This window comes from Megalops cyprinoides, chromosome 6, assembly GCF_013368585.1.
Source record: "Megalops cyprinoides isolate fMegCyp1 chromosome 6, fMegCyp1.pri, whole genome shotgun sequence".
NCBI classification, from domain to species: Eukaryota; Metazoa; Chordata; class Actinopteri; order Elopiformes; family Megalopidae; genus Megalops; species Megalops cyprinoides.
In genome coordinates this window covers 14,005,837-14,020,325 of record NC_050588.1, presented here as the reverse complement: position 1 = coordinate 14,020,325, position 14,489 = coordinate 14,005,837, and the positions used below count along the sequence as shown (strand labels likewise).

At 51.3% G+C, this 14,489-nt stretch overlaps 1 protein-coding gene across 4 annotated transcripts in view; it reads left to right on the top strand.

The window, feature by feature from the left end:
* srgap2 (SLIT-ROBO Rho GTPase activating protein 2) overlaps positions 1 to 14,489 on the top strand; it is a 100,747-nt gene that overhangs the window by 63,273 nt on the left and 22,985 nt on the right. For all 4 annotated transcript variants that reach the window (XR_005005012.1, XR_005005011.1, XM_036530302.1 and 1 more), the window contains exons 4-7: positions 966 to 1,128; positions 8,647 to 8,709; positions 12,016 to 12,231; positions 13,759 to 13,887. Coding sequence is in view for 2 of the 4 variants with exons in the window: in XM_036530302.1 (XP_036386195.1) it covers positions 966 to 1,128; positions 8,647 to 8,709; positions 12,016 to 12,231; positions 13,759 to 13,887 (571 nt within the window). In the remaining 2 variants the exon portion in view is untranslated. The remainder of the gene's footprint in view (positions 1 to 965; positions 1,129 to 8,646; positions 8,710 to 12,015; positions 12,232 to 13,758; positions 13,888 to 14,489) is intronic.

Below are 14,489 nucleotides of genomic sequence, written 5' to 3'. Positions count from 1 at the left end.
AGTTCATACCCAGAGCAGAGCTGATCGACCTGTGCGTAATGTGTGTATTAGTATCGATTCAGCGGTCAGTTTAGGAGGGAAAGAAATCCCTCTCACACTGAGGTGGGAAACTGTAGGACGGGATCTGCTTTGCACGGTTTGGCCTCTCGTAACGGTGGCGTGACGGCCGAGGAGATTGGAGGGGTGTCGGGATGAACAGAGGACAGCTCTGTGTGAATTGGCAGTGAACCGTCTGAGCCCCGGGAGACTCGTGGAGGAGAGACCTGGTGCCATCTGCCCCGCCCATGTCACGGCAGCCGGCAGCAACCCCCCCCCCCCCCCCATCCCCCCTCCCGTAAGGTCGTCCCCCGCCAGCTGCCCAGACTGTCCCCCCCTGGCACGCGCTGGAGTCGGCATTTTCTCAGGCCCAGGCTACGAGCGAGCCGCAGTTACTCTGTCTGCTCTACGAGAGGGGAGAGGGTCTGTAAGGGCTTGTGGTGTCTGTACGTCTGCCCTGTGTGTGTATGTGTGTAATTGTGTTAATGGGTCTGTGCAAAAACCACTCGGTCCTCTTTCAGTGAGGGACAGTGAAATGAGGAGTAGGTGTCCGTGGGGAAAATGCCTCAGTGATCAGGAAATGGAGTGTGTGTGTGTTTGTGTGTGTGTGTGTGTGTGTGTGTGTGTTTGTGTGTGTGTTTGTGTGTGTGTGTGTGTGTGTGTGTGTGTGTGTGTGTTTGTGTGTGTGTGTGTGTGTGTGTGTGTGTGTGTGTGTGTGAGAGTGAGACAGAGAGAGAGAGAATGCTGCATTAATCTGACACAGAGAGTGCAGTACAGGACTCTGTTGTGCTGGAACCTGTGAATGTGTGAGACAGTGATAGTAGTACAGGTCTCCATAGTGCTGTACCTGTGAGCGTACAACACCGTGGGAGACACCGTGTAATACAGGACACAGTGCATTAACCTATGCCTGTGTGTGTCTCCCTCAGGAAGGAGCAGAACGTGCTCTCCCCCGTGAACTGCTGGAACCTGCTGCTGAGCCAGGTGAAGAGGGAGAGCCGTGACCACGCCACGCTCAGCGACCTCTACCTCAACAACATCATCCCCCGCTTCGTGCAGGTCAGCGAGGACTCCGGGCGCCTCTTCAAGAAGGTAACTCCCCCTCACAATAAAACCAAAACGGCTCCATTTCTTAAGCCTTTGCTGGCTTTCGCCTTGTTCTGTGTCCTCTCTCTGACATATCTGTAGGGAGGGTTGAGGTTTTGAAAGGTCACTCTGGGGATTTTAGTGAGAGTGAACAGCCCACACATCTCAACCCTGCTATTGCTATTGCACCGTATCAGATGTATTCCCCTCCTTAAGAACCGTCCCTTTAAATCCTGACCATCCAGCTGGAAGGGGCGTGGTCAGTGGGATGTCCGTCTGACCCGCTTTTCAGAGAGAGCCCTGGCCCTGAGGTGCACATGGTGACATGCAATGAATAGAATAAGTAGAATGCTCATTAAGGCAAATTGCATTTTTTACAGAATGTATTAATGTATTGAAATAATAAGTAAGGAACAATCAGACTGTAAGAAAACTCTTGCCACTTTCACACGATTCAGTGACCACCAGGATTTCCATGTCCATATTTATATATAGAATCGTATCCCGCTGCTCCACCCACAGTAATTGTATGAGGTTTGATTGCCATTTCTCTCAGATTACCGCCAGGTCAAGGCCTTTAATCCTGATGAATCCCTTTCAGTTGGCCAACTCCCCCTTGCCGTGCCCCCCGGCCTGCCCCCCCCCCCATCCGCCGGAGCTTACCGCCACCCGGGTGGGAGGGTGGCGAGGGTTTGCCGCCGACCCCGGGGCTTAAAGGGCTTGGCGCGCCCTGCGTGCGTTTCGCCGGCCAGCTGTGTTAGCGATGCGTGACCGCGTAGCGAGCACGTCGTGCGGGTAGCAGCCTGGCCTTGCCGTGGCCCCGTGCTCCGCTCCGTGTCTCTGTGCTTCCATGAAGCGGCCTTAATGAAAAGGCCAACAATGCCAGCTGTAACATCGGCAACTACAAAGCCTTTCATTTGTGTAGCGCGATCTTCCTTCACAGTCTTTACAAGCGCATGGAGATCAGAGTAAAACAAATCTGAGCAATGTATTTGTATAAATAAAATAAATAAATGAGCATGACAAAAGAAAAAGCTAACAACAAAGAAGAGTGGCTAATCCTGCCTGAAAAGGCTGTTTTAAAAAGGCAGGAAGGTCGCTGTGCACTGTGGTGGAGCGGGGCTGGGTGATGGAGGCCCTGACAGGAAAGGCCGCTCTCGGTCTCACTCCTCCATTCACACGCGCAGCCTCTGAGAGCTCTGCTGGATGTTTCTCGCCGTGCAGTCAGCGGCGCTGCGCTCCCCAGCGCTAGTCGACACCCCCCTGGAAGCGCTTTGCAAGTCGGTCTCCCGGAGAGGCCGGATTCCGCGGAGTCTCGGTAATCGTCAGCGCTCTCCTCAGTTCACCTCCCGCGCAGACTGTATACCCCCCGCCGCCCCCCCGGCTGGAGAGGAGCAGAATTAGGAAATTAATTGAGCGCTTTTCGGGCCCGGGCTCCTGGGACGGCGAGCGCTCACCGCGAACCCAGAACTCTGGGGCGCGTGTGGTGTCGTAAGACTTTTCACTGTCTTTGTGGGAGGCTGGAGTGCTGTGCAGTAGCCCTGCGGCTGTTGTTGCGCAGGCCAGGCATTCTTGGCCTGACGCAAGCACGTGCGCATATCTCGGCGCGTACTCCGCTCGGGGTGGGTGCGCGGGCCGCAGGCGGCTGTGTGGAAAGCGTGTCGAAGGCAGCGATCGGTAGGGGTGGGGATTCTGCAAATTGCTGAAAAAATGACAACCTCATCAAAACCTTGAGGTGAGTGGCGGTGATTATGTTTGCGCTCAAATGCCGTGGGATCAGTTCCTGGGTGGGAGGTTGACAGTGTAACTTTGATCGAGGTGTTTAATCAAGTAGCTCCAGGAGACAGCCTTTTTGATTCTCTTGATTTTGAGTAGGATATTAAGGACTGTAAGCAAGTCAGTCGTGACAACACGCATATCTTGGCTGTCAGAACCTACTTTTAAGTCCCCCCCCCATACCCCCAAGTACTTCTTTGTGGCGGAGTTAATCTGAGTCATGTCTTTGCATGTGTGTAATAGAAGGCAGTGTTCCCTGTAATTGGGTGATATTGAATGTCTTTCTTAGAAATCCTGTTCATGGTTGAACTCCGCCTCTCTCATCCACAATAAGCACATACCTCCCGGAGCTGACAATCTTACCTCCCCCTTACCGAAGGGGGAACACAGGCCAGGACCTCAGCAAAGGGGATATCTGTCTATATAGATGTATACTTTGTCAGTGCAAGTGCTTATGGGAAAGAAACGGCTCACTTCTGACCTTTTGTGCTGATAATGGACGAGGTCAGCAGACAGCCAGTTGACCATCAGGTATTAACTTAAGCACCCAGTGGCAGTGGAAGTCTTCCCATTCATGGGCACTTGGTTGCTATTAACAGAAGTAGGAAGAGGGGGACTGTAAGACACTCCATTAGCCCGTCACTCCAGCCAGGAACTTACGCAGGAGGTGATGGTGTAATTGTACAGCGCCGTGGACACGCCTTTCACGCCACTTTTCTCACACTGACAAAAGAGGGAGAATAAGCAGGGAAGCGGAAAGTGCTTTGATAATAACGCGTGCGTGTGTTGTGTCGTTAAAAAAGGGCTGCCGGTGCAGAGGGGATTACGAGCGGCCCGTTTGAATAGCTCGCTGTGAATGGCGCGCAGACATGTGACCGGGGGAGTGAAATGACAGCCTCAGCGCTAACAATGCACCTCAGCGGGTGGCAGGCCTTCACCGCGCCGCGCCTGCACAAAGAGCACGGCGAGCCTTTCTGTCTCCCTTTCCAGCGCGTCATCCCTGCGGTCACCTCCAGGGCCGAGCTTCGCCAACTTTGTGATACCAGGCCTGTTAACTTTATGAATAGTCTGTTGGCAGGCCGCTTGATTTTATGCATTAAAATTCTGCTTGTCTCCGCGCCACACTCCCCCCACCCCCGGCACTCTTGCTGCTCCTGGGGTTGGTTGATTTATGACAGCCTCCTTTAGGAAATCGATATAGTCTTTCTCTCTTTTTTTTTTTTTCTTCCTTTTGTATCATTCATTTGCCCTTGGAGTTTGCCCAGAGCAGATGGGGTTTACAGCCTGGCTGTTCGGGGTCTGTCCAAATCTGAACTGGATCGGAGTGGGAGCTTGGCTCAGGAGAGAGCGACGCGGAGGTGAAGGAACAGGGCCGTAAAAACCACTCTGCGCTCACGGAACCAGCGGGGCCCCGGACACGTCATGGAACACGCCCTCCCCGTCTCAGTTTTCCCAGTGTTCTCCGTAGGAGGAAAAGAACAGAGGCCTGGCCTTTAGAATCGATCTGCCACCTGGGACGGATCCAGCCCAGTTCCTCTTGGCAGCGGCCGTGGGCCGAGGCGAGATGTTCTGGCCGGCGCCCGGGTTTTCGGGCCCTGGGGAAGGCAGATGTCGGGACGAGGAGCTCCCGCACCCGGGATCTTTGATCCCCTTTTCCAAAGACACCATCATAAAAGGAAAAGATTGATTAGATTGAATTAAACGGTCTCGCTGCTTTGGCTTGCTGTAATCTTCCTTCTCCCTTCATTTTCCCTTTGAACAGACTCGCGCTCTGCTAGCTGTTCGCCTTGGATATTTATAGAGCTTGGCTTCCTTTTCGCCATGCTTTGGTGACAGGAAGAAATACAAGTGGGGCTTGAAAACCGCCCTGTGTGTTTTCAGTTTCTAGTGATGAAATCTTGCAAGCCCCTGTAAGGCTGTCCTCTGCCTGGGATCAGCTGAGCTCTCCTCGAGGGAAGACCCCCCTTCTCGTCACTGAAGTGTGGAAGCATGTGAAAGCACAGTGTGTTTGCTAAGGCGTGGCACTTCCTCTCACTGGGCGGCAGCAGGGTGGGGCTGGCAAGTGAGGGGGAAAGCTTGTGTTGGTGTGCTGATTGTACAGCAGAAAGGCCGTGTGACCCCAGGCGTGGAGAGGGAGTGGGAGAGGGTGAGGGAGAGGGAGAGGGAGAGGGAGAGGGAGAGAGAGAGAGAGAGAGAGAGAGAGAGAGAGAGAGAGAGAGAGAATGTGATCTTGCCACGCCCAAATGCTGTACATCTCCTTGCTGTCCTCAGCGCTCCCTGTCCACTCCGGCTTCCTCACAAAGAGCCCTGCTGAAAGCATGAGTCACAGTTACTGCTTCCCATTTTCTTTTGACTGGTCATGCTTTGCCCTGTGGTTTGTGCCATTATTACAGGGGTTAAACTGTAATTAAGCTACTCTGTGCTGAGGAAAATGGCAATGCTTTTACAGAAGCTGGCTGGAACCGGTACGGGGGATGGTACAGCCATGCTATACAGCTCTGCTGTTTTAACCTGTTATAGCAATAAGACACAGCTCTGTGGTTTTAACCCATTCCAGCAGTACGATACAGCTCTGATGTTTTAACCCGTTACAGCAGTGCAGTACAGCTCTGCTGCTCTTTTAACCAGTTATAGCATTATGATACAGCTCTGTTGTTTTAACCTGTTATGGCAGTTTGATACTGCTTTGTGGTTTTAACCCATTATAGCAGTACGATACAGCTCAGTGGTTTTAGCCAGTAATAGCGGTATGATACGGCTGTGTTTTAACCCGATATAGCGATGTGATAGCAGCTCTGTGCTGTTTTAATCTCTCACAGCCACGAGACACAGCTGCGCTCTGCTTTAACCACTTGTTTGCACTTTGTTGTCTTCTTAGATGTGCCTGCATTAGAGTATAGCGGAAACAGCAGCCGGGTGTGAACTCAGTGCGATGTGTTAAAGAGTGCGAGCGGTGATCGTTTGAGCGTTATTGCGGGGGTTTTCCTCACCCGCAGCGCTGGAATGAAATGCGTCTCTTTACGACACCTGGGCTCCTGCTGGAGATACTCCCACCCGCCCTTCAGCGAGAGCAGGCCACATTCTCGTTAAGAGAGCCTTCCGTGCTGGACGTTTAACCCACGGAATGCCGGGGCCCCCGAAAAACAAGGCAGCCTTTGTGTTTCGGGCGTCTCGACCCGAGATGTTCATTTTCAGACGGCCGTCTCCCCCTTCGGTGTCCGTCCGCAGCGGGGACTTCTTTCCCTCGTTGTCTGCGGCTGCTTTCGGGGCCGGGGCTGTCAGACAGCCGCTGCTGACCGATTGGGGAGATAATCGGTTCAATTAAGCTGTCGCGTCGGAGTGGCGTGAAAACCCGCGGTGCCCGCGGGCCCCAGCTGCTGAGCGCGGAGCGCAGCAAGTAAATAGTGCAGAATGATGCGGCTGTCGCAGGCTCTCTCTCTGCAGCTGCAGCCGCAGTCTAACCATTTACAGCAGAAGGAATATTACAGTACACAGCAGTGTTACAGTACACAGCAGAAACAGTGTTACAGTATGCAGCAGTGTTACAGTATGCAGCAGAAACAGTGTTACAGTACGCAGCAGAAACAGTGTTACAGCACGCAGCAGTGTTACAGTACACAGCAGAAACAGTGTTACAGTACACAGCAGAAACAGTATTACAGCACGCAGCAGAAACAGTGTTACAGTACACAGCAGAAACAGTATTACAGTACACAGCAGAAACAGCTTAACAGTGTACAGCAGAAACACTGTACTGTATATACTGTACCTGTGATTTTTGCAAGACATTCATTGTGGAATCTAAGAGCTTGTGTGTGTGTGTGTGTGTGTGTGTGTGTGTGTGTAGATAGATGTATGTTTATAGATGTATTAACAGATGGACAGGAATACGATGTATCCGTTTCAGTGGATTTGGTTATGTGTTTAACAGTAGCTGTATAATACTCCACTACACTGCCATGTAATTAACGTTATCTTTATTTAGGTACGATAAAGCGCAACTGGATACGGTTCGTCCATACGTAAGGGCCTGCTGCCCTCACGCACCCCGTATTAAATTAAGATCATACATTAGGCAGGGGCCCGCGCTCCGTCCCGACTGTCACAATAACGTAATGCCCACGCTGCGTTATCTGGAGGTGCGCGGTAATGGATGGCTGCAAATTGGGCCCTGAGAAATGGGCCTGCTTGGGAGTTTGCGGATGGCTTTTTGAGCGCACCCCGATGGGCCTTATCGCTCAACAGGCGCTGCTTCACGGAGATAAATCAGGACCGGGAGTTTTGGCCGGGGGGGGGTGTGGGGGGTAGGAGATGGGTGAGGCAGGGGCGCCGCTCCCCTCTCCATCCTGCGGGAGCTCATTACTTATTTGGACACTCTCTGCCCCCCACCCCCACCCCACCTTCCTCTGCCTCTTGATAAAAAGGCATTAGATCTGTATTATTAATGCGTCTCCGCAGAGGCCCGGGGGTGCGGTTTCCACTGCCATTCATCTGGCTCACCCCTCCGCCTTCGAAGGGCTAAAGGACAGATTCCCTCTCAACCGACCTGTGGGATGCAGCGGGAGTTGAGCATATGGCCCCTGTGTTTTGCACAGCCGTTCTTTCCAGGTCAAAGTCCGAGGGTCCGAAGGGGTCTTTACTTTGACCATGCCATTGGGTAAACATTACACAGACTTACATTACATCACATTACTGTCATTTAGCAGACGCTCTTATCCAGAGCGACTTGCACAGGTTACAATTTTTACATGTTTTCCGTTTATACAGCTGGATATTTACTGAGGCCGTTGTGGGTTAAGTAGCTTGGCCAAGGGTACGGCAGCAGTGCCACAACAGGGAATCGAACCGGCAACCTTTCGGTTACAAGCCCCGCTGCTTGCCGCTATGCTAGACTGCCGCCCAGTGTTTTCTGTGGTAGGTCCTCAGGGTGTGGGCCGGCGGCCGGCGTGGTCATCTTTAGAAAAGAGAAGAGTAAGTAACGTGCAGGCTGGGCAACGGCAGACGGTGATGTGGGGGCGTGCGAGGGCTCACGCTCTGCACTAATTTCCTCGTGTTCAGATGGGCCGCGTCCCCCCTGGGGGCCTCCGTCTCCGCTCTGCAGTCCCCCGGGGGGCGGTTCTCTTCGCTTTTCATTTACACCTCCCACTCCTCCTTGATTTCTCCAGCACGGAGCAGTGTAGGTGCCAGCTTTGTGAAGCCCCCTGTGAAATTGCCACTTTGAGCCGTTGAGCGTTGGAGCGCCTTTCCCCTTCGACAGTTTCAGTGTCTTAATCCTCACTCTAATCCCTCACAAGTGAGCGATATGTGATTTTCCAAGTCGTTGCATGCAGGTCCTGGTCATACTTGTTTTGTGTGTGGGATTCTCGTTAATAATGTGCTGTCTGTCACATGCTTTACCGTGCTTTTAGTATACAGACGCAGTCTGGTTGACTCTGTCTGTGAACAGTGTATGCTTTTGACACCTTCCCCCAAATGATCCAGGGCCAATTTGCCCAACCCTGCTCCAAGGCACAACCACTCTATGAAAAAAAGATCAAACTGATCCGGGATCAGTGCTTGGTGGCGGTGTTTATCGGCTCCGTGAGGCACACAGGTACCCTCAGTTCCTTGTAGGATGGATATCAGCGGAGGTTAATTTAAAGATTCATGGCCTCGTGCAGCTGATTTCACTCCAGTTCTGCACTCCTCCCTCCCTCCCTCCCCCCATCCTGACCCCTCTGTTTTTTCTTCTCTCCCCTCTCCCTTCAGAGCAAAGAGGTGGGCCTCCAGCTCCAGGAAGATCTGATGAAGGTCCTCAACGAGCTGTACACGGTAAGCCCACCCCCTTCACTGGTTTCACCGCCCCGGTCAAACGCTGGGAGGAATGGCGTGTAGCGGTGAGGAAATGGACGGCCACCTGGGAGGGAAGGGGGAGGGGGAGGGGAGAGGAACCGGTGGCACCTGTATCCGCGACGCCGGCAGCGGCTTGGCAGGTCCCTCTCTTTTGGCAGATGGCCCGTGGCACATTCCCCCGTCGCAGCCACTTCCCAATCCTCAGCGAGCGCCCCTCGTTGCACCTTCACCCCCCTCCCATTCCTCTCTGCTAGAGAGAGTTTAGGGTAGGCGCGTGTTCACGTGTGTCGCTTCAGTGCACCGTCTCTGCGCTGCTGAAGCGTGTGGCCTAGGGGTGCGGGTGCTGGTTTATTTTTGTTTCCTGTGGTTTGGGTGGGGGGGGTGGGGGGCGGTGTTGAGCACAGAGGGAGGGGGTTTCTTTTCTTTCACTTGGGAACGCCTTGTGGGTTGAAGGCTTTGGCCGGCAGCTGTGGAGATGGGGGAGTACACGAGTGAGTTTGCTCACTCGTGTGTGTGTGTGTGTGTGTGTGTGTGTGTGTGTGTGAGATTGTGTATGTGTGTGTGTGGGTAACTGTGGGTAACTGTGTGAGTGTATGTGTGTATGTGTCTCTTTGCGTCTGTGTTAGTGAATGTGGTGGGGACTTATCTTGCCCTGTGATGGAGTGTAGTAGGCTCAAAGCTGCCAAATAAGTTGCTTAAATGTGTTTCAGCCCACTGAAAGATGTCAGATTCGGCCAATGGGAGGGGGAGATTTTTGGGCGTAATGCACCTGTCAGCAAGTCAGGCTCCATGCAAAGTCCGATATGGAATGTAAAATTCTGACAGTCATTGGTGTCCCTTTTCACTTTTGATATTGACAAGATGGTGTGAAGTGATACAGGTTTCACTCTGTTACATAGCCCTCGGCTTTAAAACTGGATTTCTGCTGCCTGATACTGTTTAATGATTTATGTTATTCAATGGTGATGGTAATCAGAGATGATTTTATTAGGTCAGAGGAGTGGAAGTTGGTGGTGATTGGTTGATTATGTGCTTTTTAAGAAATACTAGTTTTTACAGAGGCTTCAAAGGTAATATAAATGCAGCCAGATCTCCTCACGACAGAGACAAGCACTTGGGAGTAATTACTCTTCCTGGAGCATGGATTATAAATGAAAGCCAGTGGTATTAATGAGAACTTCTCACCCAGTGAAAATCATCTCCAGCTTTGAGCTCTTCTGTGAGGATAGATACCAGCGTGCCCAAGTCTGTCTGAGAATTTTTGGAGGAGCTATTGACCACTTGCCCTTGTTGATGCTATAACCCCCCCCCCCCCCACCACCACCACCACCACCACCACACACAGTCACACACACACACACACACACACACACAGACACACACACACACACACACACACACACACACACACACACACACACACACACACACACACCCCACCACTACTCGGAAGCTAACCCTTGCTCATTAACCTCTCTTGACCTCACTCAACAAAAAGGAGGGATGGGGGGGAGGTGGCCTCTGTTTGGTCGCCACGGCAATATGTGTTGTGTGTAGGCCACCATAAATAGATGTGGCATTTCCCTGTGGCGTGCGGGAGTCGGCCGTTCCCAAAGCCGTGTTATTATCTTGTCCAAGGGGCACTTTCCTCCTGTGCCATGTGTCTGGCAGGCTTCAGCACAGAACGCCACTCCGTTCCTCTAATTAATGGGATGCCACTCGAACCTCTGACGTTCCTAATGGGGCTTAACGGTTCACTTCTGAAAGGAAATTTCACATACCCTCTCTGACACGGGTCATTTTGGTTTCCATGATGCATGTTACCGAGGGTGATCACTGGAAATGGTCTGTCGGGCATGCCAGTGGTGGAGTTAGGGGGATCCCCTGTGTGCTTTTGCTCCGCGATCAACCGCAGCGTTTAAAGATTAAAGTTTTTTTCCCCCTTTCCTTTTTATCACTGAGAAACGACTGTAACTCATTCCGAGGCTTATAAAAGGAGGCCAAGATCCTCTAATTAAATGGGAAAGAAAGGATATAGATAGACTTGGCATTGTTTCGCAACATCTGCAGTTTATAAAAAGATAAAGGAAAAAAAACGTGGAAGCATAATGGTTTGAACGCTTAAGCTCATTTAGTGTCTGTTTGTGACACATCTGGTTTTTTGTGGGGGTCTTTTTTTTTCGTGAAGCCTAATGGTTTTTAGCGCGAGGGCGACCCGCCAAGTGCTGCCTCCGTCGTGCACCAAACAAACTTTCACCATTAAGTAGATGTGCTGTTAATGGCCCCGCTACAGAGTGATGGGCTATTTATTGAGTCGATTAAGAGCCATCCGATTGTTATGCATATTTAAGAAGCACGAGTGGGTTCAAATCGCCAGGCCCCTTAAGTGCCGGATTGATTGATGGTGTTGTCTTAGATCTTGGCGCGGGCCGCGGGTGTACAGTGTAGCATCTCTGAGTTGGATTCCCCCCTCAGAGATGCGAGAGCGCAGGTTGTGAATGAGTTATGCCCCCCCCCCCCCCGTGATGTGTGTCCTGGTGTGACCGGGAGACGCCTCCCCGAGGCCCCGTCGCTCTCCTAGCCTCTGGGACACCGCCGGGCCCAGGCAAGTGACAGTCCTGCTGAAAAGTGCACAGCAGCACTTGCGGTCATGTGGATTGAGCTGATGGGGAGTTCTGAAAACACAGAAGACCAGAGACAAATGATTATGACAAATGATAGAGCTACACTGACTGATGGGATGCTCTCGCTCTTTTTTTAGTGTGTGGTAGTTAGAGAGCCTGTTCCATATGACATTGTAATTCTGTGACGTATTGTGGTTTAAAAATTGTAATCCTAGTTGTCTTTCCGGTTAGCTGCCTAGTATCTTGTTAAAGCAGGAGCAAATGATGAAATGCAGAAATGAGGAAATACGGAGACCTTTGCTTAGCTTTATTTTTTGTGGTTGATGGAGTTTTCAGTTTTCATCCATCATGCTTCTGAACACAGCTGGAAGTGACAGGGTGTTAGTTAGCTAATGCAACTGAAAATGATAGCTAGATTGAGTGAGGGGATGCTTTTGCTCTTGTTGATTGTGTGGAAGTTAGAGAGCCTGTTCCATATGATGCTGTAATTCTTTAATTCTTTCTTTGCCCTTTCCATGGGTTAGGTTGTCTTACAGAACAGCTCCAGATGCTTTTGCAGGGCACCTCCTCTGAAAGGCACAGGGTGAAACGGTCGGCTCCCCCGAGTCGGATGCGAATTCGGAGGAGCTCATCGGTCTGCCCTCCTCTCCCCCCCTCTCAGGTGATGAAGACCTACCACATGTACAACACGGACAGCATCAACGCCGAGAGCAAGCTGAAGGAGGCCGAGAAGCAGGAGGAGAAGCAGATGGGCCGCTCAGTGCGGCAGGAGGACCGGCAGACGCCCCGCTCGCCCGACTCCCTCGCCAGCGTCAAGATCGAGGAGAAGCACGTCCGCCGCAGCTCCGTCAAGAAGATCGAGAAGATGAAGGAGAAGGTGAGGAGGAGGAGGGGAGGGCTGTTAACCTTAAGACCACACTTAACACTGACCACGGTGTGCAGATATGAACGGAGATCTACAAAAGCAGTCACTGTTCTGGTTATTACATTACATTACATTCATTTAGCAGACAGTCTCATTCAGAGAGCTCATCAGTTACCCTGGTTTGCAAATTTAAGACGGAACAGGACATTAGGAGACAGCAAACGTACGTGGGTGTGAAAGCAAAAGTATGCGCGCCTTCCGCTGTAAATGTTGATTAAAAAAACTGTAATCCTAGTTTCCTTTCCTGTTAGCTAGCAGGAGCAAATGATCAAATACAGAAATGAGAAGATATGGAGATCTTCGTTTAGCTTTGTTTTCTGCCACTTTTTGCACATGACATGGTTTGGTTTTCAATGGCCACCTTGAGCTTTCCCTCGAAAAGTAAGCAACTAAAGGGAAAGTGGTTGGCAGGAAGAGACGATAAATAATCAGTCTTCAGAGGCTGACTACTTTATATGCACGGTCTACAACCCAAAACAAATCTTCCTGGCTTTAAAACTTCTTGGACCGATTGACCTTTTCCAAAAAACTTGTGATTAATTTTAAGCTCTTGTTAGACTAATACACAGAGTGTTATCAGAATGGTAAAGCACTGACTGATGGGTCAGAACACCACTTTCAGGGCTTTGCAGAATATTAATGAGTCATGCTGGATCTCAAGTTTATCAGGAAGTGATGTCAAGGATCTATAGCCATTTTCTCATTTGATCTGGGAAGAATGCACAACATTCTAATTATTGATGCTGATGCGCAGATTCAAGGTGGCCATTGAAAGCCAAACCATGTCATCTGCAAAAAGTGGCAGAAAATGACACTGGCCACTGTCCCTGAGAAGTATTCTATGCATCTATTATTTTGGGCACAGTTTTGGCAGGGGGCGGTTATCTGTGAAGACGTGGCTCCTTGTGTCATGTGTCAACCCCCATGACATTGTCAAACACAGTCAGAGCACTCTGATTCTGCCATCTGTCAACAGAACAAGCGAGGAGAATCACTCCCGAATCAGTCCTACGCTTTCCCAGTCACTCTGTCCGTCCTCAGATATACTGAGAGGGCAGTTACTGGGGCGACAGTGTAGTATAGCGGTAAGGAGCAGGACTTGTAACCAAAAGGTTGCCAGTCCGATTCCCCACTGGGGCGCTGCTGTTTTACCATTGGGCAAGGTACTTAACCCACAATTGCCTCAGTAAATATCCAGCTGTATAAATGGGTATCGTAAAAAACTGTAACCTATGTAAGTCGCTCATGATAAGAGCGCCTGCTAATTGCAAATAATGTCATGTAATGAGAGGGGAAAAGGCTGGGGGTTCCTCCTAGAGACAGTATTTAGAAATGTCAGCGGCACAGGTTTGCAGCAGCGGCTGAAGGCTCCCATCTCTCTCCAGCAGAGCTGTCAGCACTAAGCCCCCTCGCCGCCCCTCTCCCTTCGCCGCCCTAACAGCTCTGTGCCGTCTCTGTTCTCTCCCTCTCTCCTCACAGCGCCAAGCCAAATACACTGAAAACAAGCTGAAGGCCATCAAAGCCAGGAACGAGTACCTCCTGGCGCTGGAGGCCACCAACTCCTGCGTGTTCAAGTACTACATCCACGATCTCTCCGACCTCATCGACGTAAGCGCTCTCTCCCTCTCTCTGTCTCTCTCCCAGTCTCTGTCCGCTCACCGCAGTGATGCACCTCACAGTTACCTCATAGCACACCTGCTCTTCATATAATGGGGTTGATGTTTTCAGAATCAGCTGGTAATGTCTTGAAACTCTCTGGGAGGAAGACAAGTTAGTTTGGAATTTGGTTCGGCAGGCCCACCTGCGGAACACCTGGCGTTCCCACTACGATTTTATTTCAAGAGACATCTCCGTAGCTGGTTTCTGGCCGCCCGCACCTTCAGGTAGAGAGCCTGCCGCCTGAACGAGTGCCGCAGAGTAGATCTCACTGCACATCGGCATCAGTAATGAGAAGAAGCGGGAGTAAAGTCATCCCGTTATTTCCATTCCTTCACACTGAGTCCCGGGAGAGGCAGCCCGGCCATGTTTTATTGAAGGCCTCACACACACGCTCTCTGGGGCGGCCTGCTTGCATACATATGAATCGAACCCGCACCTCCCCTCTCTGTGCCAATGGGGAGCAGACAGCCAATCATGAGCTGGTTACCGGGGGATGAGGAGTTCGCCATGCGGAGGTCATGACATGTGCTGTGTGCTGTGTTGAAGCACAG